Source organism: Phaenicophaeus curvirostris, chromosome 21 (genome assembly GCF_032191515.1).
Source record: "Phaenicophaeus curvirostris isolate KB17595 chromosome 21, BPBGC_Pcur_1.0, whole genome shotgun sequence".
NCBI classification, from domain to species: Eukaryota; Metazoa; Chordata; class Aves; order Cuculiformes; family Cuculidae; genus Phaenicophaeus; species Phaenicophaeus curvirostris.
In genome coordinates, this window is record NC_091412.1 from 4,786,693 (window position 1) to 4,813,534 (window position 26,842).

General features: G+C 45.1%; 2 protein-coding genes across 2 annotated transcripts in view; both read left to right on the forward strand.

Moving 5' to 3' along the window:
* The first annotated feature begins 157 nt into the window (after positions 1 to 157).
* SBDS (SBDS ribosome maturation factor) lies at positions 158 to 5,504 on the forward strand. Its single transcript, XM_069874249.1, has 5 exons — positions 158 to 317; positions 903 to 1,032; positions 1,529 to 1,729; positions 2,270 to 2,434; positions 3,102 to 5,504. Exons 1-5 carry the CDS (start codon positions 190 to 192, stop codon positions 3,228 to 3,230), a joined length of 753 nt encoding a protein of 250 aa, XP_069730350.1. The 5' UTR covers positions 158 to 189; the 3' UTR covers positions 3,231 to 5,504.
* Positions 5,505 to 6,665: 1,161 nt separating this feature from the next.
* The window catches only part of SMTNL2 (smoothelin like 2), a 40,682-nt gene continuing 20,505 nt past the window's right edge, over positions 6,666 to 26,842 (forward strand). The window contains exons 1-2 of the mRNA XM_069874242.1: positions 6,666 to 6,900; positions 7,479 to 7,610. Of these exons, the coding sequence (XP_069730343.1) occupies positions 7,533 to 7,610 (78 nt within the window). The 5' untranslated portion in view covers positions 6,666 to 6,900; positions 7,479 to 7,532. The remainder of the gene's footprint in view (positions 6,901 to 7,478; positions 7,611 to 26,842) is intronic.

Sequence of the window (26,842 nt, forward strand, 5' to 3'; positions counted from 1 at the left end):
CCGCGCAGTGACCAATGGGAAGGCAGAGGGCGCCGGCCAATTGGGAGGCAGCCAATGGGAAGGCAGCCAGTGAGGCGGCAGCCAATGAGAGGCAGCCAATGGGTTGGTGGCCAATGGGGAGGCGGCGCTGACCGGCCAATGGGGTGTCCGCGCGCTCTGGCCCCGCCCCCGCCCCCTCGCGCCGCCGCCATGTCCATCTTCACCCCCACCAACCAGATCCGCCTCACCAATGTGGCCGTGGTGCGGGCGCGGCGCGGCGGGAAGCGCTTCGAGATCGCCTGCTACCGCAACAAGGTCATGGGATGGCGCAGCGGAGCGTGAGTGCGGGGACGGGGCCGCGAGGGAGCGAGGCCTGCGTCAGGGAGAGGCCTCGGCCTAGCGGGGTGAGGCCTGAGTGGGCCCGGCCGTAGGGAGCGAGGAGTGAGGGGGAAGGCCTTGAGCCCCGGCTGTGGGGATCGAGGAGTGGGAGGAAGGCGTTGAGTCTCGGCTGTGGGGATCGAGGAGTGGGAGGAAGGCCTTGAGTCTCGGCTGTGGGGATCGAGGAGTGGGAGGAAGGCCTTGAGTCTCGGCTGTGGGGATCGAGGATTGAGGGGAAAGCCTTGAGTCCCGACCGTGGGGATCGAGGAGGGGGTAAGGAGCCTGTGCAGGCCCCAGCAGTGGAGGCGGCGAGCTTGTTTGATGCTACCTGTGAAGCCCAGAGAGATGGTGAGGCCAGTGTGTGTGCCCGATGCCACTGTGCGGTGCCTTTGCCCTTTCCTAGGGAGCAACATCTCAGGTACAGAAGTTCCAAGGCTCCACTGATTCAGCCTTTGGTGGCAGGACTTGTTGCTCTTGACTAAAGAGTTGTGCTCTGTTTCTACATTGCTGAATTGACAGGTGTCTAACCCTGTTCTCCTCTCTAGGGAGAAAGATCTCGATGAGGTCCTGCAGACACACACAGTGTTTGTCAATGTTTCCAAGGGGCAGGTGGCAAAGAAGGAAGATCTTGTTAAAGCATTTGGGACAGATGACCAAACGGAAATCTGTAAGATGGTAAGTTCCACAGACTTTGCTTTATGAAAGCTTGGAGAAGATTTTCTGAATGTTTTACATCAGGGTCACACAGACAGGGTAGGTTGATTTGTTACTAAAAGATTTTCATAGAATACAGTCCAGCTGTAGGTGAGCTGGTGTTTTATTTGTGAAGAAACAGTTAGAAAGGAGTACTAACTTTGTGGTCTAGTCTTGAAATTTTCTATATGCATTTGGCTAAAAAGGAGTTCTGAGTGTTGCTTATAAAATATGGCTTCTGTGCACAGATATCTACGGATGCAGAGAGAAGATTAAGCACCTCTGAAGTGTTTGTCATGTAAGATATTATTAAGGGTGCAGAAAAAGGAAAGGAAAAGTTGCTTGCTTTGCTTTTTGTGTGTTTCATTCTAACCAAGCCATTCAAACAGTTGTTAAACTTAACAAAGTTACTAGAGTTTTCACTTTCTAATCAAATCTGTGATGTTTATTAACCGGTTTCCCTATTATTACTTTTCAGATTTTGTCAAAAGGGGAGCTGCAGGTATCAGACAAAGAACGACACACACAGCTGGAGCAGATGTTTAGAGACATCGCGACTATTGTGGCTGACAAATGTGTGAATCCTGAAACAAAGAGGCCATACACAGTGATCCTTATAGAGAGAGCCATGAAGGATATTCACTACTCCGTCAAACCACACAAGAGTACGAAGCAGCAGGTCAGTTTTCTTGCAAAATCAGCTTCGACTCAGAGGTTTTGTCTCCAAGTGTAATTTCTCTGTTAGCAGTCACAGGGGGATCAGCAAATCCCTGTGGTCCAAGGCCCACAGAGTGACGACTCAGCCAGCTGGCAATTGAATGCTGGATACAGGCAGCCTCTGAAACTTGTGCAGTTTGTTTTCAGAGAAGGGAGAAAGAATGAAAATTATTAAAGCAGCAGCAGTGATATGCCCAAAACAGCAAAAAGAGTTCTATCATTTCATTTAGCTGAGGTAGTAAATCAGGCTTTGCATCTGAGCCACGGGGGTTTCTGTTGTTCTGCAGTATAGCTGCTACTTAGCAGTATTTCACACAGGGTTTTTTTAGTATTTGAAATTACCACAAACGGCAAGAACTCTTCCTTTTCTTGTTAATCTATCAAAATAATGTAATAGCAAACTCCATGTGTCCAAAGCTGACTCAGAGGATTTGAGACCTTGGTCTGTGCAGTATGTTTTAAGCAGGTGTTTAAGTGCTTTTCCTTCTTTCTGCCTTCACAGGCCCTAGAAGTGATCAGACAGTTAAAGGAGACCATGCAAATTGAACGTGCTCACATGAGGCTGCGATTTATTCTTCCAGCAAAGGACGGGAAGAAACTGAAAGAGAAGCTCAAGCCGCTGATTAAAGTTATCGAGAATGAAGATTTCCATGATCAGTTAGAAATTGTAAGTGATAAAGCAGTCCTTGGGCTTCGTAGTTGATCTGACTGCACCTGTACAGTTTACTAAAAGATGAATTAATATATGGAAGTGGTTTAGGTCAGCTGCAAGTTTACCAGAAGTGTGGGTTGTAGAGTTTAATTTCAAGCCGTCCTAGTGATGGAAGCTTGGAAGCAGCCTTAGACATTGCTGCTTCAGGTTGAGGAGGAGCGGCATAGTTTATCCTCATGGTGACTGTCCCTTGACACTGCTGAGTGTTTCTACAAGTATGGAGTGTTATTTGAATTTATTTGGAGGGTCAGGCCTGTATTTTGACAGTGGTTAATTAGTTTTTTTGGAAAATAGTCTGTATTTAATGCAAAATCTGGTATTGGTAAAAATCTGAGAACAGACTAGAATCTAGCAATCCCAACTGTCAAAAGCTATTTCCAGCATGGGTAAATGGGACAGATTACTAGATAGAAATCACTTTTCAACTCTGCAAACTCCTTCGTAACTATACAAGTGTTTTAAACAAAAGTTGATATTGAGCCTCGGGATTACAGAATCCTTTAGGTTGGGAAAGAGCTTTAAGATCATAGAGTCCAGATGTTAATATAACAGTGCCACCTTGGAATGGGGCTGATAAATATCAAATATTATTGCTTGACTAATGAAATGTGAAATATTTCAGGTGTGCCTTATTGACCCAGGCTGCTTCAGAGAGATTGATGAGCTGATCCGAAGTGAGACAAAAGGGAAAGGAACATTGGAAGTGCTCAGTCTGAAAGACGTGGAAGAAGGAGATGAAAAGCTTGAATAAAGAAAATCTTCTGGGAGCAGTTCTACTTTAACATCCTACAAAATGATGGACGTTAGCCACTCTCTTCTGTTAAGCCTTCATGTTTATTCCAGTCTCTTGTTGCCAAATATTTTCTGACACTAATTCTTTGGGATTTTCCCATGCAGTGTGGGGTTTTTTTATCATTTTACACTTGCTTGGTTTAGAAATGGGTTTCCATGTAGGAATATTCTGTGTCAGAGTTGCTCTAGTGAGGACGGAGTTAAGACTTGAGGTTACTCTAGCGTTGGTGTACTGTAAAAGTTGCTCTTGAGGAGTGTTGGACTGGTACAGTGCTGGTCAGTTTTGGTTTAAATTCTTAGTGTTGAGCGGAAGATTGTGCATGTCACTAAGGGGTAGGGTTTGTATTTGAGGAGAGAAACCTTAAGAAAAGGGAGCTGCATTTTCATTCTAAACAGCTTCAAAGTGTGGACCATGTTTAAGTTGATCTCTTGGTGGCATGAAAACTGATTCAGACTTCCATAATTGGCTGCTTAGTAATTAGAATACTTTAAAGGACTATTCTTAAATTAAACTGGATGTACCAGTACTTGCTGACTTAGAAAAAAATGTTCTCCAAATAACTTATTCGTAAAATATATTTAGCTACATTAATAAAAATGATTTATCATCTATTTATATATTACAGATACTGAAAGAAATAAAATACTTATTTTTGTTAATAGTATAGGAGGTGTCTCTGGCCGTGGCAATGGTTTTTGTAGGCTGAAGGGCTGACCTGCACTTGTGAGCTGTTCTTGTTCACCTAATAAAATTAATATTGAACAGGCAGCGGTTTCGTTGGGTCATTGAGGTAGATAGGCTTTCACTGGGCCCTAATTCCCTTGCAGGAACTCTTTGTATGTGCCCCTCTTCATCTGAGTTTGATAGAGAAAGTTCTGGCAGCTGTCTCTTATCCTCTGTGGTTTTGTGCTGCTTTCTAATACATGCACAGAATTCCCAGCCAGCTCCTGAGGCATGGTATGGAGTTCTTGATAATTCTGTTAAATCTTGTTTAAGCTGTATTAAACAAATGCTTTTAAGTTGAACTTGTGTGTTTCAAAGAGAAAGGGAAGAGAGGACAATAACTGGAGGAGGAGATAGTAAAAATACAACCACCAGGCAAAGTACATCTCCATGGGTGACTAAAAGGTAACACAGCAGTAATTTAAGGAGCTTTTAGTGTGACATACCTGCTTCTGTGCTGATCGTATGCAGCAGTCAGGAGCCAATGGCTCCATCTCTCCCCCAGATGAACATGTGCTATGTTTGTTGTTATCCATTAGACATGACTCTGCCTTTATACAACAATTAAACAGAGCTCTGGTTTGTACTCTTGAGCTTTTCCTTTATACCATTTGTTATGGTATATGTTTATGTTTATACCATGAGTTGAAGTCAACTGGAGGACGAGAGGTTTGACGTGCCAGGAGGCCTGTGTGATGAGATCTTTAGTCAAAGCCTTTGTCTTGGAAGCTAATTTCTGCAGCAGTCTGTTGACATGAACTTGTGCAAGGTTGGGTTAAATTTCTTCAGTAATATTTTAGAAGGACTTCCCACTATTGAATTTGACTTCTGCTGAGGACTGGTGAAATAGATTCTTGAACCATTTTATCCATTTTAAAATGCTTTTTCTTGCCCCCAAGGTAATCTGCCACGGTGTTTAAATGCTGCCTAGGAAAGTTTAAGTGGCTATTATTGCTGTATTTGCCATGTGGACACAGCCTCAGTGCGGAGATATCTATCTGCATGTACAGATTGGCAAGATTCCTTGTGAGTACAAACCCTTAACTGCTGGTTTTTCAAATGGCCGTCTCTTCAGGCGTGCTTTATGAAGCACTGAAGATGATAATGTTGATATTTAGCTTGTCACAGGCAATTAGCGTTAACATGCAACTCCTAAATCTGCAAATGAGACACTGAGTAAGCGCATCAGATGATACTCTGTCATACTACTTGATTTCACAATCCTGTAATTTCTTTGTTTTCCACGTTCAACATCCAGAGCACAGCAGGATGCTGCAGATTAAAGATCTTGAGTTACAGAAACTTAATCTAAGCTGATTTATGGGTTTGGTGCTAGGAAGGCTATTTCCTTACAAAGTCTTTTGTGCAAATCTAAGACTAAGGATTCTCTCTGGTAGAGGGTGCTTGGTTTTATTTATCAACGAATAAATGAACGTGCTTGCATTTCTTGTCATATTTGCTGTTCAGCAGGAATGTCTGTTAAGCATCAAAATAAACATCAGTATTGGAGCTGTTTTGTTCTTGCCCGTTTCAACAGGAGCGCTGCTCCTTGCATGCCTGTTTACTTACTAATGAAGTGAAATTTCCAAAGGCACTTATCTTCGTAGCAGTAGATTCCTCTTCCTATGTGAAATGAGCTGGCAGTTTCCAGGAGCGACTGCAAGTGTGGTTGGCAATATGCGTACGTGTATTTTCTGTACCCCGTAGCAGTCTTTCCTGTTAGCATTGGGAACTGAGCGATGGCTCTGACTATAAATTTCCTTAGCAGGAGAGAATTACTGAAAGGGGGCACCAATTTATTGTGGATGCACTTGGTGGAGCCCAAAATGTTTTTGTAGGTTTTGGTTGTACCCAAGCTCAGCTGTGGGTGCAATCTAAAGTAGCAGTAATTAGAAGACAAAGTGAAGAGTGCACCTTACCTCCTAAAATCCAAAAGGGCATGGGAGAATCATGCAACTAAATGCATGGAAAGCAAATTCCAGTCCTGATGGGATTGAGTTGATTTTAATGATGACCCAAACAACAAGAAGGCTGCAGCTTTTCTCTTGCCGGTAAGCAATGCCTCAGCATACACCGTATACCCAATCATTTCCCTAGGATTAAAACCCAGTGGATCTGTGCTCTGCCCATTAGGACACAGATTATGGGAAATGGAAACAAAGGGCAAAGTGCTATATTAACACAGCTGTGTGTGGGAACAAGGATTTATCGGCGAGAGGAGCACCATCAAAGTATGTTTAGGGAAGCATCATTTAGAGAGGTAGAAAGGATTTAAAAATTTGAGTCCCCTCCCCAGTGTCTCTACTCCAGACACAGAAGGTAGTGGCCGCAGAAGGGTGGCTTTCAAAAGTCATTTCATTTTCCAGCTTTTCCCATCCCAAATTGGGGCCGATTCCCCCAAACCCGTGACTTTCCCCTGTGGGGTGGTGCATGCAGAGTGGGAGCCGCTGGCACGGCACGGCAGTATCCGACGCCCCTTATTCTGAACCTGCGATGGGGGGAAGAAACCCTAATCTAAACAAATCCATTGTTTGATTAAAAAACAGGGAGGCAGCTCCATTGAGGTGGAGGACTGAGCGGCCATAGAGCTCGGTGCCGGAGGACTGAGCGTCACTGCCGGTCATAGAGAGGAAGTCCCGAGGGACTGGGCGGCACTTCCGGCGGGCTGGGGGATACCGGCCATGGAGGGTGATGCTGAGGAGCTGCGCGGCCCTCTCGGTCCCGGCGGCGTTTGCTCCCGGTCCCCTCCCTTGCTGAGGGGACCCCGCGGCGTTTTCGCGGCCTCGCTGCATCACTCCCTGTTCCGCGGTGCGGGGGGAGCAGGGCTGGCGGCCAGGGGGCATCCTGGATCGCTGCGACCGCCGGGAGAGGGAAGAGGAAAGCGGAGCCTGAGGTGGGAGGAACGGTGAGTTCCTTTGCTAGGGCAGGTTTGGGAGTGGTGCAGAACCGGCTCTGAGGGGCGCTGTGTACGCGGGAGGGCAATGCTGGGAATTTTGGAACGTCAGGACAGACTCATTCCCTAATGGTGGGTGAGCCGATTAGAGGTAGTGACAGTGTCCACAAAGTGCCAGTTCAAGCTCTTTGCCTCTATGTTTTATACAAATGACGGTGCCTATGTTGATGTAAATGCCCTGCAGGTTGAACAGGGCCTGTGGCCGGAGAGGTGCATGATACCAGATTAATCACTGCTTGCTTCAGAGTCTGGCTTGCAATTTTTCTATTGGCTCAGCTCGGTTTGGGTTCCATTTTTACTGTTACACTGATTATTTTCCTAGTTGGGTCAGTAGGTACCTTTGGAATGGAATAATTTGCTTTGTTCCTGACAGTGTGTTGGCTGCTGCAGAGCTGCTCAAATATCTGCATTTTGCCTCTACTGTCTGGAATGTAGGATGGTGGCCAGCGTCACATTGAAAATCTCTACAGTATTACTTTGTTTCTGAGTTTTATTTGGGTCATGAGACTCTCCTTATCTGTCCTTTCCAGTGATATCCAGCACCATGGTAGAGCCTAAGGCAGACCAGGAGCAATCCTGCACCCATGACACCTGAAAGGGACGTGCCACTGTGGTCCATGGGATGCTGCTTCTATTCCAGGCTCCTTAAAGACACTTTAGCAGTAAGTTTTCTCAAGGGGAATGTTGTCCATTACAGAATCTCACAGCCCGGCTCTCTGTACTCTGGAATTTTAAATATCTAGTTCCTAGAGTTTATTTTGTTTTCATTCAGCTATTCAGTGTGTGAGGCAAGCTTCCCACTCCTGTTAGCCCTTTAGAAAGCCTGAAATCCTGGAGTTAAAATCTGACCCACCAACGGCTGAAAAACAAACCATTAATTGCAATTGCTCTCCTGAGAAATGGCTTCTCTCTGTCCCTTCTCATCTCTTTTTTAAATGGGGTAGTATGGTTGCAATTGCATTTACCTGGTTGATTGTAGCTCAAATTGCAGATTTTACTTTCTCCTTTGCTGTGATCGCTTTGTCCTCTTGAGATACTGGAGACATTCCACATCTCGCTCTCAGATGCTGTGCTCTCTGGCACTGGCATTCCATTCTGTTCTCCAGAGATGCCTGTGCTGTGCACCTCATCATACTAGGTGTCTTCCAGCAGTGCAGCAGGTGAGCTGGTTAATGTCTGTTGCTCCTTTTTGAATTCCTTGCTTTCCCTGGGGGAGAAGAGTGTGCCATGGAAGTTCTGCTTTAGTAGAATGTTTTGACCCTGGACTTTTTCTTGGGAAGATTTGGGGTTAGTTATTTGGATGTGTTTTTATCTCTTTCTACAGCTCTAGCTTAGGGGAGATGCATTCCAAAAAATGCAAGTTGCTCTTGAAGGTCAGGAGGGGAGAGCATTGGGAAGGCTCATTTCATAGATTTGAATCGGCCTGTGAGAAAGGTCAATTTTCAAAGCAAGAGAATAGCCTACCCGTCGTCTTCAGAGTGCTTGGAAAATGTGACGCCTCGGATGTGGCAAGTGCTGAGTGCTGCGCAGCCTCTGGAGTGGACTGGGAGATTAAAATTAATGATGGCTTTGAGCATGAGGGTTGGGAGTGCTGAGGAGAGACAGAGAGAAGTCGGTTTGATACATGGGGAAAGCGGGAGTTGCTTCCAAAATCTGTGTATGAGTCAGAACGTACCTTTGAAGTTGAACTCTGTAGCGTTCTGACTGATGCCCCTAAATTGCAGTAAAAGAGACGGTCATATGATACGAACTTTGCAAAGTCTTTAATCTGCAAGGATATTTTGGTTTGTTTGATGAGGTTTTTGGCACACGCATGTGCAGTGGGTGTGTATGCAGGCAGTACGTTCCCAGGCTTTGTGTGGTCCTCTTGATGTAGCTGTAAGTGGCAATATCGTATTTAGGCTGGGGGCATCATTAGTCTATTTAGCTGGGCATTCATGTACCATCTCCCTGATCCTGTCCAGTTGATGGAGAGGGACTCCACAGAGAGCTTTCAGAGTACCTGGGCTTACCCTGAATCTAACTGTCCTAACTGCCTTTGTGAGTGCTGTGTGACTTAATTCACAAGCCTTTGGCTTTCTCTTACGTTATCAAAGCTGCTACTTCTGTGTTCAGGTTTCTCAGCTGGTTCTCTGGATTTAAGTGCTTAGAAAGCGTCTTGCTTAGCCGTCCATTCCAGGCAGAACCACCCTGCTACTTTGAAAGTCATTTGTACTTGGTGTTAATAATTGATTTCCATTGACGTGGGGAACATTAGGTACCTACTGCTTTCAGCGGACGTGGGTGGAGCAGATCCAGAATTCCAGGAAAATGTTTCAGGCTCAATTTGGTTTTGGTAGGATTCTATTGGAAGTGCCAAAGGTGCCTTGAATGGCTGGGGATGGACCCTAGGTGCACATTTTTGAAGGGGCAGTAACCTCCAGCAGGGAAAAGAGGATGCAGTGGATGAGCAGGACCAACATGTTTGACAAGAGATTGAATGACTTGGCCAAGGTCACGCCCCAAACCCACAGCAGAGGGATTACAATTACTGATTTCTTCTGCAACATCTTCATCCTGGGACCTTCCGCTGTTCGTTTCCGTGCTCTAGTGAGGTTCTCTGCAGCTCAGAAGTGGAGGTTAAGAGACTGGGTTAATTACTTGTTTACCAGAACCTCTTTATTTAAGCACACCCAAAGTGAACCGTCCTAATTACTGGCCTTCTGATCTCTGTGTTCCTCACACATGGTTCTGAGTTGCCGTGGGCATCTTGTTACAGAGCTTGCTGTTTCGTAAAGACACAGAATCATCGTGCCAGTAATAGCATCGTCTGTCCATGCTCTGTTCCCATCCCCTTCTTGGCTGCTTGTATGTTTATATTTGGTGAAAATAATATCCCTTTGCTATAAAGAACGCAACGTGCAAGCTGTGACTCACAGTACTGCTTTTTATCTGCTTCTGCTGTGGCATGGCCGCTGCAGGGTGTAATTCACTGTGGGTCTCATCACAGAACAACCCTGCTGGCCCTGTTATTGTTATTAGGTCCAGAGAGAAGAGTTGCTGACCTTTCCCAAGCACTGTTTCTGTTAACTGCTAAAAAGTTTTAAAAAAAAAAAAAATTGCCTGTTTCTTTAGAATGTGAGTCAGATTCGTCATCTGCCTGCGAGCTTTCCACATTGGAGCACATCTATTAAGATGGGTCCAGGTGTTTCCAAGGAGAGCCTGGTTTACTCTGTGTGCTGCAGGGAAGGATAAACTTCAGGCTCTGACTACTGGCACTGAGTGCGACTGCTTATGTTTGCACTAAATAAAAAGTTTTAGTGTCAGAAGAAGTTTTTGGCATTGCTTTACTTCACTGGTTCTATAGTTAAAGAGTTTAAGAGAGGGGAAATTGCCTTGAGATCATATCTCACCACTGCCCCACTTCATTGTCTGAATATCAGGTTTCTGGGAGTACGCTGAAGTGGCCTTTATGCTTAATACCTGCCATAAGGTTGCACATGGTTCCCATGCCAAAGCTCACATGTCCAAATGATGCTCTGGTATCCTTATGGTTACAGTTCCTCGCTGTAGCTGAAACAGTCTCCCTGTACAGTCCTCACTAGTTTTGTGATTGCGAATCCACAAGCAGAGATGGCTTCCTTGGTAGCTCAGAGGTCCCTGAACACTGATAAAAGGAGAACAGAGCTGGTCAATCAGAGCATGTTTAGCTATTTGTGAAGGATCACATATGAAGCCAAAGTCGGAGATGTTGGCTTGGTGGAAACAAAATGTGACTCCGCTGAGGTCAAAGCACTTGCATCAGGATTCATCTGTAACCCCCATTTATTTTTAGTTGCCCTGTTAACATTCCTTGTCATGTACTTATAACAAGCCTGTCCCAATATTCTACTCACCCACTCAGTTTCTCTGTCCTTTCTGATTACAGAGTGTTGGGGCTTGGGCTTAACTTATGGTCAAGTATTTAAAAATATCCCCTTCCCCCCAGCCCTGGAAAAAAAAAAACAAAAAACCAAAACAAAAACCCAGAACAAAAAAAAAAATCCAAAAATCCAAATCAAAAGACACCGAACTGCCATTACTGTTGGCAAAAATTGGCTGGGAAATCCTCCTAATAAATTCAGTACTTAATGTGTGCAATCTTCAAAATCAAGTCCAAGAGACCTTGCTGTAAATCTCAACTAACTCTGCAGTCATTGACAGAATAATACTCTAGTATTATAGCTAAGACTAGAATTTGCTGTTACCTTTTAAATTACCAGCATAGCACCTGCGTGTTTACCTTGATTAGGACCTTTAGATTATTCCTTGCACAGGCCACAACGCCACAGCAGCCAAGGGCTAAAACTCTTCTGCTGAAAGAAGGGAGCTGATTGCTTTCTCTTTGGGATTGTATCAAACTTTTATAGGTTTGATATAGGCTGTGAACATATTTTAACACTTATGGTCTCCCTCTAAAAGGAGGCATAGTGAAATTAGTTTGCTGTAGAACAAGAAAGAGAGCGACAGATAACAAGCCAGAAAAGCAGAGCATTCAGGAAAAATGGAACCTCAGTTGGGAATAGAGACAAGCCAACATATTGGTCACGCCGCTATCCAAACAGTGGGAATTTTATGTGGTACACAGGAATGTGTTGGAGGGTTTCTAAAGGATGCTTGGGGAGCTCATCAACCAGCATTATCAGACAGGAAAGCCTCTATCGAGCCCTGGCCTGATAAACAGTCAAAGAGCCCTGAAGAATTCCGTAATGGAAGCAGGAGTAGTTTATGAAGTGTTTGGGGAATGCAGAGAGAGATAGTGGGGTACCTCGCAGTAGATTACACCCGAGGCATGAGCAAGAACAGCGTGTTCGTGGTCTCTTGACATTCCTGAGACTCTCCAGACGCTTGGCAAAGGTGTTTCTTAGGAGGAAGACAAAACCAGACTGCAATTAGCTGATTTGGGAAGAAAGCACTGGCCTTTTTGGTTGGAATTTTGCATGTCTTGGGCAACTCCACAGGGGGAGCTCCCCAGCCGTGGAAGTGTGCAGTGGTGTCAGGCATGGGATGCTAGCCATGGAGCTGTCACCTTCAGTGTCCCAGCCTGATGAGATGCTAGCCGTGGAGCTGTCACCTTCAGTGTCCCAGCCTGATGTTGGGATGCTAGCCATGGAGCTGTCACCTTCCCATTGCGTTGGGTGACCCTGCTCCTTTACAATGCAAAATCCAAAGGCTGATTATTACAGCAGCAAGTTTTCATCCTCCGTCTTGGGGATTTGCCTGTGACCCTCAGCCTGGGTCACTCTCACAGCACACAGAGCCCCGTGAGCCTTGTAGTTACTTCTCCCTTTTGCCCATCTCTGCTCTGGTCTCAGAATTTCTAGTGGTGTCACCTTTAGCCCCCAGACCAGGCAAGCTGAGTGCTATGGAAAATAATGGCTAATAATAAGCCCCATTGTGAGATGTTGTGCCTGATGAAGCAGGTGCTAAGGAGGAGATACGATTAAGGAACTGGTTAGGGTGAAGTGACCATGGATTTTTTCCGCTTCTTCTGTAACAGAGCGCTTTGAGACAGGTGCTGATAAAAAATGTCCTGTGGCAGAGGCCTTCCCCTGGGCTGGCAGTCCTGTGTCAGCTGGACCTGTGCCAGAGTATCGGGTTGCCTTCTACCATGAAAAGCTAGAACTCTGATCTGGAAAGAATTGGAACTGCTCATGGAACGCTGTCAGACACACGATCGGAGAGTGATTTGCTGAGGAGAGGATGACCGGGCCTCAGTGTTATCTGAGATCAGTATTGAGAAAACAAAGTTTGCAGCCATGGCAGCGACTGCTGTCTCTTAAATGTTACCCTTTACAGGGCTTGGCACTGTGAAGCGTAACAGAGAGCCGTTAGTCTTGCTTGTGGTGAGTGAATGGGGCTGAAGCAGCTGGAAGACCTTGCACAGATTGGGGAATGGGCGCTCCTTTTGCTGCCTGCAGATACGTGTGGTTGCACACACACCTTGTGCGTGTGCCCTCTCTGCCATCGTCGTTTCAGTGTTGTGAGAGTTCCCGGCTCCACTGAAGAATGACAGGGAAAAGTTGCCTGTCAGTTACTTTAAAGAACTGAGGACTCTTGGCTATTAGCCCACACAAAGTGATTGTTATCTTCAGCTGTTTTCAAATAAGCTTTGCAGATTAGAACTAATGACCAAGATAAGTCACTAAGAACCTAACTGATTTTTAATATTTAGAATATTTATGCTCTTTTAATTGCTAAAATCTTGTAATTCCACATGGCATCAGGCTGTGAAACCTCATCTGAGCAGTGATTATTTGTATGTGATCAACTCACCCCATTTTAGAACCAGCTTCTGTTATTTAAACTGTCCAAAGTCTTCCCACACCTAAGCCACCTACCTCTTTAAATTCTTGTTGCATAAATTCCAGTGGATTATTTTGCTTTTGGATTAGTCCATTTTAGTAAGTTTTTTCAAGATCTGAAGTGAGTGTGACTTAAGTCTAGAAAGAGCTTATTTTCATGTCATGTCTCAGCTCACAAATGCATATGGGCTCATCTACACAGGTTATGTGGGCAAACAGTACCAGTCATACACCGACACATCTACGCTCCTGTCAGTCTATAAGACGTCACGACTGTTGACCAGATTTGCCATATCATTCTGTTTATTTTATCACACTCATATGATGTAATTTAGGTTTCTTTTCCTACCTTCCCCAACTTCTTGCTCCCCAAGATCCTCTGCTTGGGAACTCAGTGTTAAAACACTACTAGAAGGAGTCACATAAAGGCAGTTGTCCTGTTGTCCCAGATGACAGGATCACAGTGGGAAAGGGAGGACTGGTGAGGCAAAGGGAAGATTTTATGAGGTAATAGGGAAAAAGACGTGGGGAGTATTGAGAAAAGTGATGAGTGAAAGAAAGGGAGAGAAAAGGAGCTATTTGAAACAGGCAAGGAGAAATGGTGTTTCCCTTTCTCTCTTGATGGCTCTTGGAGGGAGGATGGTGACAACAGAGAATGGAAAGGTCAGCGGAAACTTACCAAGTTGCCACATCACTGTGAGAAGAAAGGGAGCCCACCCCCCCCTTCCTCAGCTGGGCAGAACAACTCCCATGATCAGCGGGCTGTGCTCCCAGACTGCTCTTAACACGGGTTTTGTGCTGTACCACCAGCTTTGGAGGGATTCCTCCTCTGGCTGATGGGAGTAAACAGACAGGCAGCTATTTTCAGATGCTGGCTAGTGAGAGAAGATAGGATCCCAGGCTTCCCTGCAGAGGAGTAACTTCCAAAAGGTTGAATGTGGAAACACCTCTGATATATCCGCTTGTTTTCTGCAATGCTGAATTGTTATTTCAAATGTAAAATTAATCACCGGTGCTGTCGAGGAAGCTCAGTTCACAGAACTCAATAACATTATCGGTTACTGTGGAGTAGAAGCCCACTTCTTTCTTTTATGTGATCCTGCCTGTTTAACAAAGTCTTACAGCAAGCTGAAGTTGTATCCAATTCCTGCCATTCCAGTTCTGGCAGAAGGGTATAAAGAGCCTTTACGCCTCAGTAGTTCCAGAGATCCAATAGCTTGACCAATAACTGCTGGAAAGCCAATGCCAGAGGGAAGAATGGAGCCCAGTTGCTAGTCCCTGCTCCGACTGGTCTGTTGAGATGAATGGAAAGATGCTCAAGGAACTAAAGCAGTTCATAAAGTATAATGAACTTACAAACAGCATCCAAAAGAGAACAAATCTGAAGAAAAGAAAACTGGTAGTGAAGCACTAATCACATGCAGCTGTAGTGCACGAGTGATTTGAAGGGCTCTGTGGTTACAACTGCTGTGTTGCTCAGTGTAGAGCACACTGACAAATCACATCATCTTTTTGTGTGTGCACTTTCCTTCTGGTAGCAATTGTGTTTGATGCAACAAGTGCAAGGCCTCTGGTCTTTTGCACATGTGTCAATGTGGTTTGTGCTTGCTTCAGTACTGCACGTCTGTGTTTTTTGTGTCATGCCGAAGTATGGCAATATCCATCTTTAAAAGCGAAGCCAGTCAGATGTGGATTTGGACACAGGTGTAGGCATCTTTATGAGTCGGATTTCAAGCAGACATGTGTGCATTTCATCCTCTGCTTTGCCAGATGCCATGAAGCTGCCCACTTAATCCAGTGCTTTTACAAATGCTATTTTGCAGCTCCACTTTGACACTGCCAGTCATTATAGCGTGTTTTAAACATGTATGCTGATTAATCTAAGCTGCCTTGTTGGCAGCAACCTAGAACATTGAATCTTGTTCTCTAACTTCATCTCCTCATTGGTTAGAGGATTAGTTTTGGAATACAAATGACAGCAAGCAGGAGTGAGCTGCGGAAGATGCCAAGCACCACTTGTTGGCGTAGGGAACTGTCTTCTCAAGGAAGGCTTGAGCTGTCTTGCAGGTTGCTGCTTTAACTCTGATAGCCTGCTAACCATTGGAGGCAGGGGAAAGAAGTGATGTAGGCTGGCAGAATGTCACATCCTAACAGCCGGAGATGGATCCTGGCGGTCAGTCGTAGTCATCAAGATTCCAAGCCTCAACCTGTGAATGTGCCGAGAGCTGATGGGTTAAGCTGTGGTTAGGATGGCATGCTGCCTTACGAATGGTGTCAGTGTTACAAGTACTTCTTCTGTTATGAGAGTACTGAGATCTCCCACTTATGCTGGATGCTCCCTGGTAATTCATGGGGTGAAAAATAGTCTGTGACCAAAGCAGCTGACCACCGTCCTCAGCAAGAGAACCAATGGGAGGTGCTTTATCTGAGGGGTCTTATGGGCTGTATTCTGCATATAGGGGAGCTGAGGTGGAGGAAGGATGAAGATGACTAGCGTAGGGAAGAAAGCTGCATCTGACAGCGGTTGAAGCTGCTCAAGCTAGCATATTAAACAGTTATGCCTGTAGTTTTAGAGGCATCTGGCCTGGCATGAAAAATAAGAAAACTGCTGTCTTGAAAATGAATAAGAAAAAATTCTCACCTGTAATCCATTGCACCTCTCCATCCCGTTTGCACAGTGCATTTTGAACTCCTTTGGAACCTGGTCTGGGTAATGGTTGTTGTTAGTATGAAAGGGTGCTTTCTGTAATAAATACCAAGAGTGCTGCTTGCAGGAAACGCCTGACATGGCATCCCATACATCACTGGCAAATCTCCTCCTGCCTTAGCGAGCAGGATCTGGCCCAGGCCATCTTTACAAAGTACAGCACCTGGCAATGAGCAGGAGCTGATTGATTGTTTTCTTTTTTTAGCCCATTTCCCAGTACAAAGTGGAATAAGGCCAACCCCATCATAATCTGCAGAGGACAAAGGGATGTTAGGATGGGGCTTGGCAAAGAACAAAAGGGCAGAAGTGAAGATACTGCCACATGACCTGCTTCTTGCAGGGAGAATTGATTCTGTACCTTCCCGGAGCATTCCCAGCTGGAATGCCAAGGAGAGGGAGAGGAATAGCAATGGGGTTTATGTGTAAGTTGCGCTCAGGACTAGGATAAGCAGAGAAAGGACTGGCATAATTTGAAGAGCGCATGTTTACTTTGTTGGAGAAATACAAACAATAATGTTCTTCCATTGCAGATCTAATGCAGACTTGCTGCAACACCAGCTGGCTCATGGACAAACTGCTCGCACACAAGAGTAACCTCTTGCTCATCCATGTGAAGCGTACACCCATGCAGACACTTGGTTCAAAGATAAGAGAAACCTGTTGTTGAGGGCTGCTTGCAAGAAGGGACAGAATTTGTCATTTACTTTCTCTGGATTTAAACTCTTAGACAATAAACACTCAGGCGGTGAACCCTTCTATAGAATATTCTCCCAAAGAAGGCATTTTGAAGGTCACTGGGAAATGGAGAGTCGGCAGGAGGATGAGCAAATGACTGCTGGTGGGATAAAAAGCCTGCCACGTTTCTCCTCTGAAACTTTCAAGTGTTCCTGTGTGCTTGGCACCCGTCTGTGTTTGAAGGTCATCTGTTTACAGGACAACAGCAGATTCCATGGAAATTGGGTATGTGCTGGCTCCTCTTTGGGCTTCTCCATTTGCCAGTCCTTGTCTGGCCACCGTTTGCTAAGGTGAAATGTCTGTGTCATTACTGTTGCAGAAGGAGGAGCCCTAAACGGATTTCTCATTGAGGTCAGCCACTGTGCTTCTGCTCTGCCCCAGCCATGGCAGGAAAACAGTGAGTCAAAAATACTCCGAGGAGTTCCTTCACCAGAGGGAGGCAACACAGCCTGACCTGTTTGTGAACTAAAAACAAAACTAGATTTACCTTCAGCTTTTAGCTGACAGCGCTTCCTTGCCAAGCGGAAAAGATACTGTGTGAAAAAGGGTTAAGCATCTTTGGGTAACAATAAATTTATTCTCACAGCCCAATTTAAGGGTAAGTGGAGTGTAAATGGGATAGACTGGTGTACCGAAGCTCCAGCTGCTCCTACAACACTATGCATCACACACCCCCATTTGTTATCCTACTGCCTGCTCTTCAGTGCTTCATTTTAGCTTCTATTGTCACTTCTTTACTCCTTTCTTGCTTTCAGTACCAAGAAGTTGAGGGTCCTGCTTTATTCTCACTACTCTTTCGCCCCTGGCAGCAGAGAGCAGTGGTGGAGAGATACAGTCTTATTCTCTTCACAAGCAGAGTTCTGGCTGGCAGCAGTACAGAGGTTTCCAATACCAGGGCTCTCCAGCATCTGTCACAGCAAGCCCTTCAGGCTCTTTTGACAGCAGAGGACAAGGCCTTTAGTTGCATTACTGAACTTAAGGTATGGTTTTCAAGCTGTTGAGGAGAGAGAAAGGAAGAAGGGGGAAGGGAGGGGGAGAGTCAGACTTACCCTGGGAAGCAACATACCACAGGAGATAAATGGCTCCTGTTCAGTGAGATAAAGGGCGCAAGTAACTATGTGAGAACAAAAGATAGAGAGAGACATGGAAAACCTGAGTGTGGCCGGGGTTGGTGACAGCATTGTTTTCTGACACCTTGCCAAAAGCAGCATTCCCACAGAGAAAACATTTTCGACCCCAGTGGTAGCTGTCAGAGAATACATCAGTTGCATCCTGCTACATTTCTGAAAGGAAAGCATCTCTTATTTAATTATTTTCATTTCAAGATAGGAACAACTTTCCTGCTGGTATCGATCTGTGCCACCCTATTGGTTTATGAAGCTTTCCCAGCATGGTGAGAGCTGTGTTTGCTGTTGGAATTTACCAGGCAATGAGGTATGATACAAACTGGCTGTGCTGTTGAGGTGCCTTAGTCTCATAGTTTCTAGGGACGGCATTGGTTGTCTGTGTCCTTTTGCTTATGCTGCCTGGCAATGTGGCATGTCTCTCTTGATGTTATTTTTACTTCAGCTTACTTATCTGTGGCAAATTTGCAGATGAAAGGAAGCTTCGGTCACCAAAGAGCACGAGCTACCTCCCTGTCTAGAACATGGTGCTCAGCATGTTGGTGTCAGGCAAAATCATGGCTTGTTAATGAGGACTGGAGAAATGATACTGGGGTGTATTACAGCAAGCAAAACTGGTGATCTGGCTTCTGCCTTTTCTGGGAAACTGTACTATCCTTAAGGTGCTGATGTGTATAATGATGAGGAGGGCAGGTCTGCCTGGATTTCATCTGACTTGTTCTAGTTTGCATGGTTTTCAAGGCTGACAAAGCTAAGGAGCTTTCTGTTTTCATGATTAATGTCTCATATATTCAGCAAATTGACACGGTACTGTAAGGACTCACAGTCACGTCTGCAGTTATTTGACCCTTATCAAAAAAATTACAAAGGACTTGCTAGAAAACCCTGAAAACCATAAGGTCAGACTAATCATGTGTGCTTTGATAATCCCTAGCAGTTTCTTGCTATAGTAATACCTGATTGAAGCCAATTCTCCAAAGGAAGCTTTGTGCTGTTACTTACAAGGTTCTTCTGAGGCTGCTTGAGAAAGGAAACTGAAGCTTAGAAATAATCTTTACTTTGCACCCAGCAGTCTGGTTTCAACGCCAGATCTAGAAATGGGTTATTTCCTTGTTTAAAGAAGGGCTGATGTGGGGATTGGTTTAAGCTCCTCTTGGGTTCAATGCTGTAAGAACTCTTCTGACCATGTCATAAATATAGTAGGTCAAAGAGGCTAGAAACTAAGATTTGCCTTGTCTTGCCAAGGGTTTTCTAAAGCTTTTTTTGTGAATGAACATGAACACCATAGCCTCGAAGCCAGCAGGCTGTGGCTTTTCTACTTTAAAACGTTTCCCCGTCTTATGCATAGTGGCACTTGGCACCTCTTGAGGTGCTATTTGAACTCAAAAAAAGCAACAATAACGCATTACATTGTTGTAGTTGACTTCAAAGCATAAAGTAGTTCTGAAAGGAGTGTATTGCAGGAGTAAAAAATATGAAGACAAAAAAAGCCAATGAGGACGTTCTTCCATTTCAAAATTTCTCTGATTAAGGAGCCCACTGGATATCACGTATCTGTTTCATGCCTCACTGAATAAGTAAGGAATAAATTCTTCCCTGTGAGTGCCAGACTGGCTCATTATCTGTTAAGTTCAGAGCATTGCTTTTGAAAAATAAAGATCTAATGGAGAAGCAGTGGTGTGAGCTTTTGCCCTTTTGAGTCTCCCTGCAGGATCCAGCTGACACAGACTGGCAGAAAAACTCGCTCCAGGGACCTTTCTTTAGAAGACAGCATTGAGACCTTGTGCCAGTGGCACTTCTGAAACAGGCTGTGCCCTTTACAGTAGACACATCTCAGAAATTCAGAAGGTTCCATGCAAATAGATATTTATCTGGTCAGAGTGCAAGAACGCAGAACTTTCCATCTTCTGGTCAAGGAGGAAGTGGCCTCGTCAGTACCGGAAATAACTGAAAGTTCTGAGCATAACGATACTGTGGTAGTTTGTAGGATGCTACCTCCCATGAACTGAGTTGGCCTGGAAAGAATGTTAAATGTGCCCAACGAGAAGCTCTGCTCAGTTATCCCGAACTTCAGGGTGAGCCGAGCCTCCTAGCAACTGCCACTGTCATTTATTGGTTGGCTCTACCAAAGCCAATAGAAAATGATGCTGTTGTGCCAAGTTGCTCGGAGAAGCGAAAGGAAAAGAAAAATCTTAGCTGCAGTGGCGGTGCCTGGAGTAGAATTTGTATGATCTTGCATATCTGTGGCAGCTGTGGACACCTTTTACTGGCGCTGTGCAGACCATGCTCAGCATCTGAGTGAACGACTGCTCTTCACATCATGCATGGTGGCATCGTTGAGACAAAAATTGGCAGCACTGAGGTCACAGACCCATGCTATTTGTCTCCTTCGCCATTTGTCTTATACTGCACCCATCAAACTATTTCAGAAAAGCAGGAACTATTTGGCTTGAATTTTGCTGAGTAGCTGCCTTGTGTTGTAGTTTATTGCATCAGGGGTTTTGTAAGACCCTGCCCATGATCAGAAATGTCCATGTAAATCAATTGCAGAATAAGCTGTTATCTCTGTTGTGCTGCAGACTTAAGTTACAGAGCCCAGGTCAAAGCGAATTAAATATCTACAGAGTGGAATAAATTCTCACCCTGATATAATCCACAGCAAAATACACACAAAAAATTAACTCTGTGTATGCCACTGGTTAGTGTGCTGGTGTAAATAGATATTCCTGAAAGGAGGTTTTAGCGAGGTGTCTCCCAGATGAGTGATAGGATGAGAGGAAATAGCCTCAAAAAGCACCAGGGGAGCTTTAGATTGGATGTTAGGAAAAAAAAATTCACCAAAAGGATTGTCAGGTGTTGGAAGAGGCCGTACACATTGGAAGTGGTGGAGTCACCATCCCTGGAAGGATTTAAAAGACGTGGATACAGTGCTTAGGGACATGGTTTAGTGGTGGAGTTAGCATTGCGAAGTTAGTGGTTAGATTTTATGATCTTAAAGGTCTTTTCCAACCTAGCTGATTCTGTGATCCCTTATTTGCCCTGCTAATGAATGAACACTCCCAAATATTGGTAGATGCCAAAATGGCATTGGGCTTTACTCCTTCCACATGGCACTCCACAGTTAATCTCAGAAGGTCTCATAAGGCAGACATTGTCTGCAAGGTGGGGGTCAAAGCCTTTGGCTTATCCTGATTACTGCTGAGGATACAACAGAACAGAATGGGAATGGATTGCAACAAATGCTGATTCTGGAGGTTAAAAGGAAGGAGTGGAGGAAGGCTCTGCATGGAACCCCTGCTGCTTCCAAGGAAGATAAGTAAGATGATGTCAGCGCTCACACTGATGTAAATCTTGTGAGAGAAAACAGACCCACAGCCCAAGAAGATCTGTGACAAGAGCTGAAAGCCTCGTTTCAAAGCCTCAGCATCCTGCTCTACTCACAATGAAAACAGAGACAGCAGTTGCTGACTGAGCTTTTATTCTGTTCCCAGCCCTGTGCCTCTCAGGGAAGAACAGAAAGGAAATTCCACCCCATACAATTTGAGTTTCCCAGTTCCTGGGAACCTAATAAGATGGGAAGTATCCTCTCATGTCAACGTAAACCAGAAATACCTTCCAGGTGTTTACACCAATTGGATGTCTAGATCAGATCCAAAGTGTGATTTACAAAGTAGAGACCCTCATCCAGTGTAGCTCTTCCTCCTTCCACTGATTTCAATGGAGCTTTAACACTTCGTATTTAAGAATTGACCCATTACATCTTCAAAGAAAGCACCCCCGATGTGCATGACCATTATGTTCTTGTCACCATTTGCTATTGCAAATCACGCAGCTCAGCACGCTCCTAAAATGCATTCTGGCAAAATTATACTGTAGTTAGGCACGTATTTGTAACACCACAATGCCATTAAAATATCATGAAAAGCAGTTTACTGTGCAGTGGAAATGATCCGTGAACAGCCAAGACTAAAAGAAAACAACTTTTTCTTTCATTAATCTACGGTTGAAACACAAATGTTAAATGGAACCTCTGGATCATGCAAAGCTTGCCAACCAATATTGAATTATATTTATTTTAGGTCCATTTTATGCCAGTGATTGAGTAATCTCCTGTTATCTCACATTCTATATATGCTAGCAGTTAATCCAAGATGATGTAAATCCAAATGCTTGGATAGAAATTTGCTTGCTGTGTTTACAGGAGTGTGTTCAATTGTTTGGATGAAGTTTAATTTGGATGATCTTCCAGTGTGTTTGATGTGCCAAATTTTCACTCTCAGACCACAGGGAAGGCAATTTAGAGCTTAACACTGCAAATTAAACTGTTTATTCTAATATCATCATACTGGAGCGCTGTGTTTATGTCAGAAATTTGAACCACTGTGGAAAAAAAATTATGGCAAGAGCTCAGTGCTGATCTGCCAGAACAGCTCCACACGTTTTTACAAAAACACGCACATGTATAAAACCATTGGCATTGAGCTTTAATGTGATATAAAACTTGGAACATTTGATACATTATGTAATATGGCGTTATTTCCTGTCCCCCAGTCGAAAGAGACGAACCGACTTTTTTTTTTCTTCCCTTTCCCATCTTTGCAGGAATCTTAACAGACTTGTGGAAGTGTTTTTGTTCTCTGCTTGGAAATGCAAGTGTGATGAACTTCCCTGATGCTCCTGCAACTGTTTCATACCCTGGCTGTTCTGCTGGGCACAGATCAGTTTTCAGAAGGGTTATTCGTACTTGCACGAGGATCAGTGACTCATTCTGCTCCAGTCCACAGCTCCTGACCAGCACCGCTGAAGGCAGTGGATTTACACAGCAGACAAAATGCCAATCTACATTATCACTCCTGGTGGGGCACAATGTGAACAGAACTCAGACTTGTTTATCAAAGCCCGTGGTGAGCATGTTGAACTGGCGTTTATTTAAAGATGGTCTCAAAACTTCTCTATACAATAAATGAAGCATATTTTGTTCTGAACTGAAACATTTTGGGTGTTCCCGCAGTTTGGTGCCTGGCCATACCTTTTTTCTATGACAGTGTTCCAAGCAGAACCTTGCCTTGAGACACCCAAACTGGCTGTTTGAGATGGGCTGTGGGGTGCAGTATGTTCCATGGATTCTGGTTTGCTTGCATGGTGACTCAAGAAATGCCTTAAGGCACTTATAAAAACCGTGTGATGTTGCTACAGAAATTGTTTAAACTCTTGTATTAGCAGGCTGTAGTATTTAGACCATTGCTAACAGAATATTGACAGGGCTATCACAAGTCAAATTTTCCTGGGTATTTCTTCTTCTCCTGCTGGAAAGTTTTGCCAAATGAGATTTTGAGGATTTCCTGGTCCTTGTCTAGGTTTCTCCCATGCCGAGTATCTCGGCTGTCCCTCCTCTAGAAACCCTGGGTGCAACCACAGCACATTTATAATAATATCTGTTCATCTTCCGCATGATGTCCAGCCAAGCCGTGTTACCAGCTCAGTTAGCTGGAACTGTATGTTCTTTAAGGTTCTAAATTGTGCCTGATGACATGGAGACCTTATTGCTCTCTGCAACTATCTGAAAGGAGGTTGTAGACAGGAGGGAGCTGGCCTCTTCTCCCAAGTGACAGGTGACAGGACAAGGGGGGAATGGCCTCAAGCTCCACTAGGGGAAGTTCAGACTGGATACCAGGAAAAAATTTTTCACAGGAAGGGTCATCGAGGGCTGGAACAGGCTGCCCAGGCAGGGTGTTGAGTCACCGTCCCTGGAGATGCTTAAAAGCTGGGTAGATGAGGTGCTCAGTGACATGGTTTAGTGGCAGATAGGAATGGTTGGACTAGATAATCCGAGGTCTTTTCCAACCTGGTGATTCTATGATTCTATAACTGAGACCTCGTTCTCGCTGGCAGAAGAGAGTTTATTTCATCATAGCAGACAAGTCTCAAGAAGCCTCTTGTTTGGAGAACTAGAGGAAAGCAGAGTTGCTTTTAATGAAATGACATGTTGTTGCTGTACTAGGACAGGTTTTCTTCCTTTCTAGTACTCCAGATTGATTCTACAAAGGGGTAAACACAGCGCTCAGGGAACTGTTGAACAGAAAAACACCCATTGATCTAGTTCTTTGGGCTGTAGCTGAAAAGAGCTCCTTGATTGCTTGTACTTTAAAAGAAATCTGATTTCCTGATAGGATTTTATTGAAGAAAAACAGCACCAGATACTGAGACAGAGAGAGGGAAGGAGAGCTGAGCATCAAATTCCTAGTGTGATTTGAGCATTGAAATCTCTTAGGTAAATTGAAGCTATGAGAATCTGAGTGTCATCTTTCCATCTTTGAATCATATCATTTGGCTTGGGCTTCTCTTCTGGTGTTTACTTACGATACTATCTGTTTTGAGAGGCTTTTGGAGACTAATGCATTCCCATGCTGTGTCCAGCTGCAAGAACTCAAAAGGAGGAGATTTCAAAAGGGAACAGAAAGGTGGGTGTGGTTTTAGAGTACTGAAGTGTGAAGCCAATTCCTTGTTGTGGCAGGGCAGAGAGATGGAGTGAAAGTTGTACTTTAATTTGGTCTGAGATTAGGAAGTGTCTGAATTGTTGGTATTCTAACCTGTACTCTAAATTGTTCTAAATGCATGAATGAGAGGTAGTTTTAAAAATACCAGGGTTTTGTGATTATTCTGTGGTTGCTGAGTCTGGAAACAACAAAAGAATTTTATTTTCTTGGCTCTGCTACACCCTGCTGAGAATGGGTTGAAAAAGTTCAGAAAACTGAGCTTTCTACTAGATTAATATCCTGGGGAAAAGCTTAAGCTTTCCTTTAAAAAAATACTATAAAAATTGAAATATTTACCATGGGGGCAGGAATATTTTCCAAATAATTATGGTATTAGTACTATTATCTGATAGCCGATAGCTGTGAGCTGTCAGTTTTAATATTCACACATACACATATATTATGGTTAAGGTATTACCTACAAGCAACTGGTAATTGAATTTTGTTATTATTGCTCTAAGGTTTTACACATAATGACTTAAACCCCCAACCTGGAGGTGGGTTAAAAGTCAGGGCAGAATTTCTCGAGCTTTCCCTGCTCGTCCCAGATTTCCAGGCTCAGTTATTTGAGAACAACTGTTGACAACTGTGAAACGATGATTCCGTTCTGTAAGAAAGCAGCCATTATCTTGTAGGACATTGGCATTTGTCTCCAGCAGTGTAGGTCCCACAAAGAGCTTGGGGTAAGAGAAAGGGAGGGCAGGGAAAAGAATGCAGATACTGCTGCTGGAAAAAAAGGGAGTGAGGAGTTGGTATTTAAAGTTACCAATAGATTAGATAAATGGGTGAATATTGCGCACAAATACACACACGTACACATGCCCCAAGAAGAGAGCAAGTTTGTACATACAAGAGTTATCAAATGTAAAAAGCTTTAAATGACAACGTGCATCTTTGTCCTGCTTTGCTCCTGGAGTGTTCTGACACAGACCCGCAGGGATCTCTGTTGTGTTCCGCAAACATCTGGGAGTCAGGGCGTGCTCCTACATGTATCTGGAAGTGAATCAGTTCTGCGTGTGAAAGCAGTGTTCCTGAGAGAGGCAGCGATTCAGTAAATCTTGGATGGTGCTGGAGAAGTTGTAGCTTCCTGACACAAGTGCTGGACGTCCATAGGCTAACTCTGGTGGTGTGAGTCTTCCAGATCTCCCTTTCCCGTGAGGCTTTGTGCCGGAGGTGCTGGCTTTTGCTGCGATAGCGACGAAGGACAAACCCGAGACCATTCCCCATCACGACCCTGGCTGCCTTAATGTAAATGTGTGTCTCACCCCACATGCACACACGCTGCATCTGCTGGATAATTTGGCAGTTTAGGATTAATGTCCTTGGAATTGCAGCCCAAGGTGGGCAAGCCTTGAGCATGAGGGTGAATGATGATTTCTTCTCTCTGGTGTCCCAAGTGACAGGGGACAGGACAAGAGGGAATGGCCTCAAGCTTCGCCAGGGGAGGTTTAGGCTGGACATTAGGAAAAAATTCTTCACAGAAAGGGTCACTGGGTGCTGGAACAGGCTACCCAGGGAGGGGGTTGAGTCACCTTCCCTGGAGGGTTTTAAGGCACGGGTGGACGAGGTGCTAAGAAGCATGGTTTAGTGTTTGATAGGAATGGTTGGACTCGATGACCAGGTGGGTCTCGTCCAACCTGGTTATTCTATGATTCTATGATTCTATGACAGGACTGAGGGAATGGCAGGAAGATGGGCTGGGGAGGGCTCGGTTGGGTATTAGGAAAAGGTTCGTGGTGGAGTGCTGGTGAGGCTTCCCTGGGAAGCAGTCAGGGCACCGAGCCTAACAATATTCCAGAAGCATTTGGACAATGCGCTTAAGACACACGGTGTGAGTGTTGGGGGTGTCCTGTGCAGGGATGGGAGCTGGACTCGACGATCCTTGTGGGTCCCTTCCAAGCGAGGTCATTTTGTGATTCTGTACTGCTAAGGGCACTTAGGGCTGTTCTCCCAGAGAAGGTTCTTCCCTGCTTTCTGCCTCAGGGCTCCCCAGGGTAGAGATAAACCCGGCTCACTTTGGCATCGTCGTGCGAGCAGCCCGGCAAGGACCAGCTCCTCCCCCGTCCTCTCCTCCCTCTGGCTCCCCTCTGTTCCTCCCCCTTCTCCTCTCCCGCAGCCCAAACACCCAGCCGGGGCAGCTGCGAGCCCTTCTCCCTCCCCCTTCTCCCCTGGGAGCGTGGTTGGAAGGAGCAGGAGCTGCGCGGGGGCGGGGGGGAACCGGGCTGGGGGCGGGACGGGAGAGAGGAGAGAAAGGAGAGAGCATCCAGCGGGAGGGAAAACCAGACAGAAGGAAGGGAGAGCATCCAAAGGGAGGGGAGACAGAGGGAGGGGAGAGGATCCAGCGGGAGCAGAGAGTATCCAGTGGGAGCAGAGAGGACACGGGGGGAGGGGAGAGCATCCAGAGCCGGGGGAGAGAATCCAGAGGGAGGGGAGAGTATCCAGAGGGAGGGGAGGATACAGCAGGAGGGG

What these genes read in the sequence shown, in the direction of transcription:
- SBDS (XM_069874249.1), top strand. Translation starts at nt 190, where the DNA reads ATGTCCATCTTCACCCCCACCAACCAGATCCGCCTCACCAATGTGGCC. An exon ending in ACAAGAGTACGAAGCAGCAG is followed by an intron (nt 1,730 to 2,269) that starts GTCAGTTTTCTT and finishes CTGCCTTCACAG; the next exon opens with GCCCTAGAAGTGATCAGACA. An exon ending in TCCATGATCAGTTAGAAATT is followed by an intron (nt 2,435 to 3,101) that starts GTAAGTGATAAA and finishes GAAATATTTCAG; the next exon opens with GTGTGCCTTATTGACCCAGG.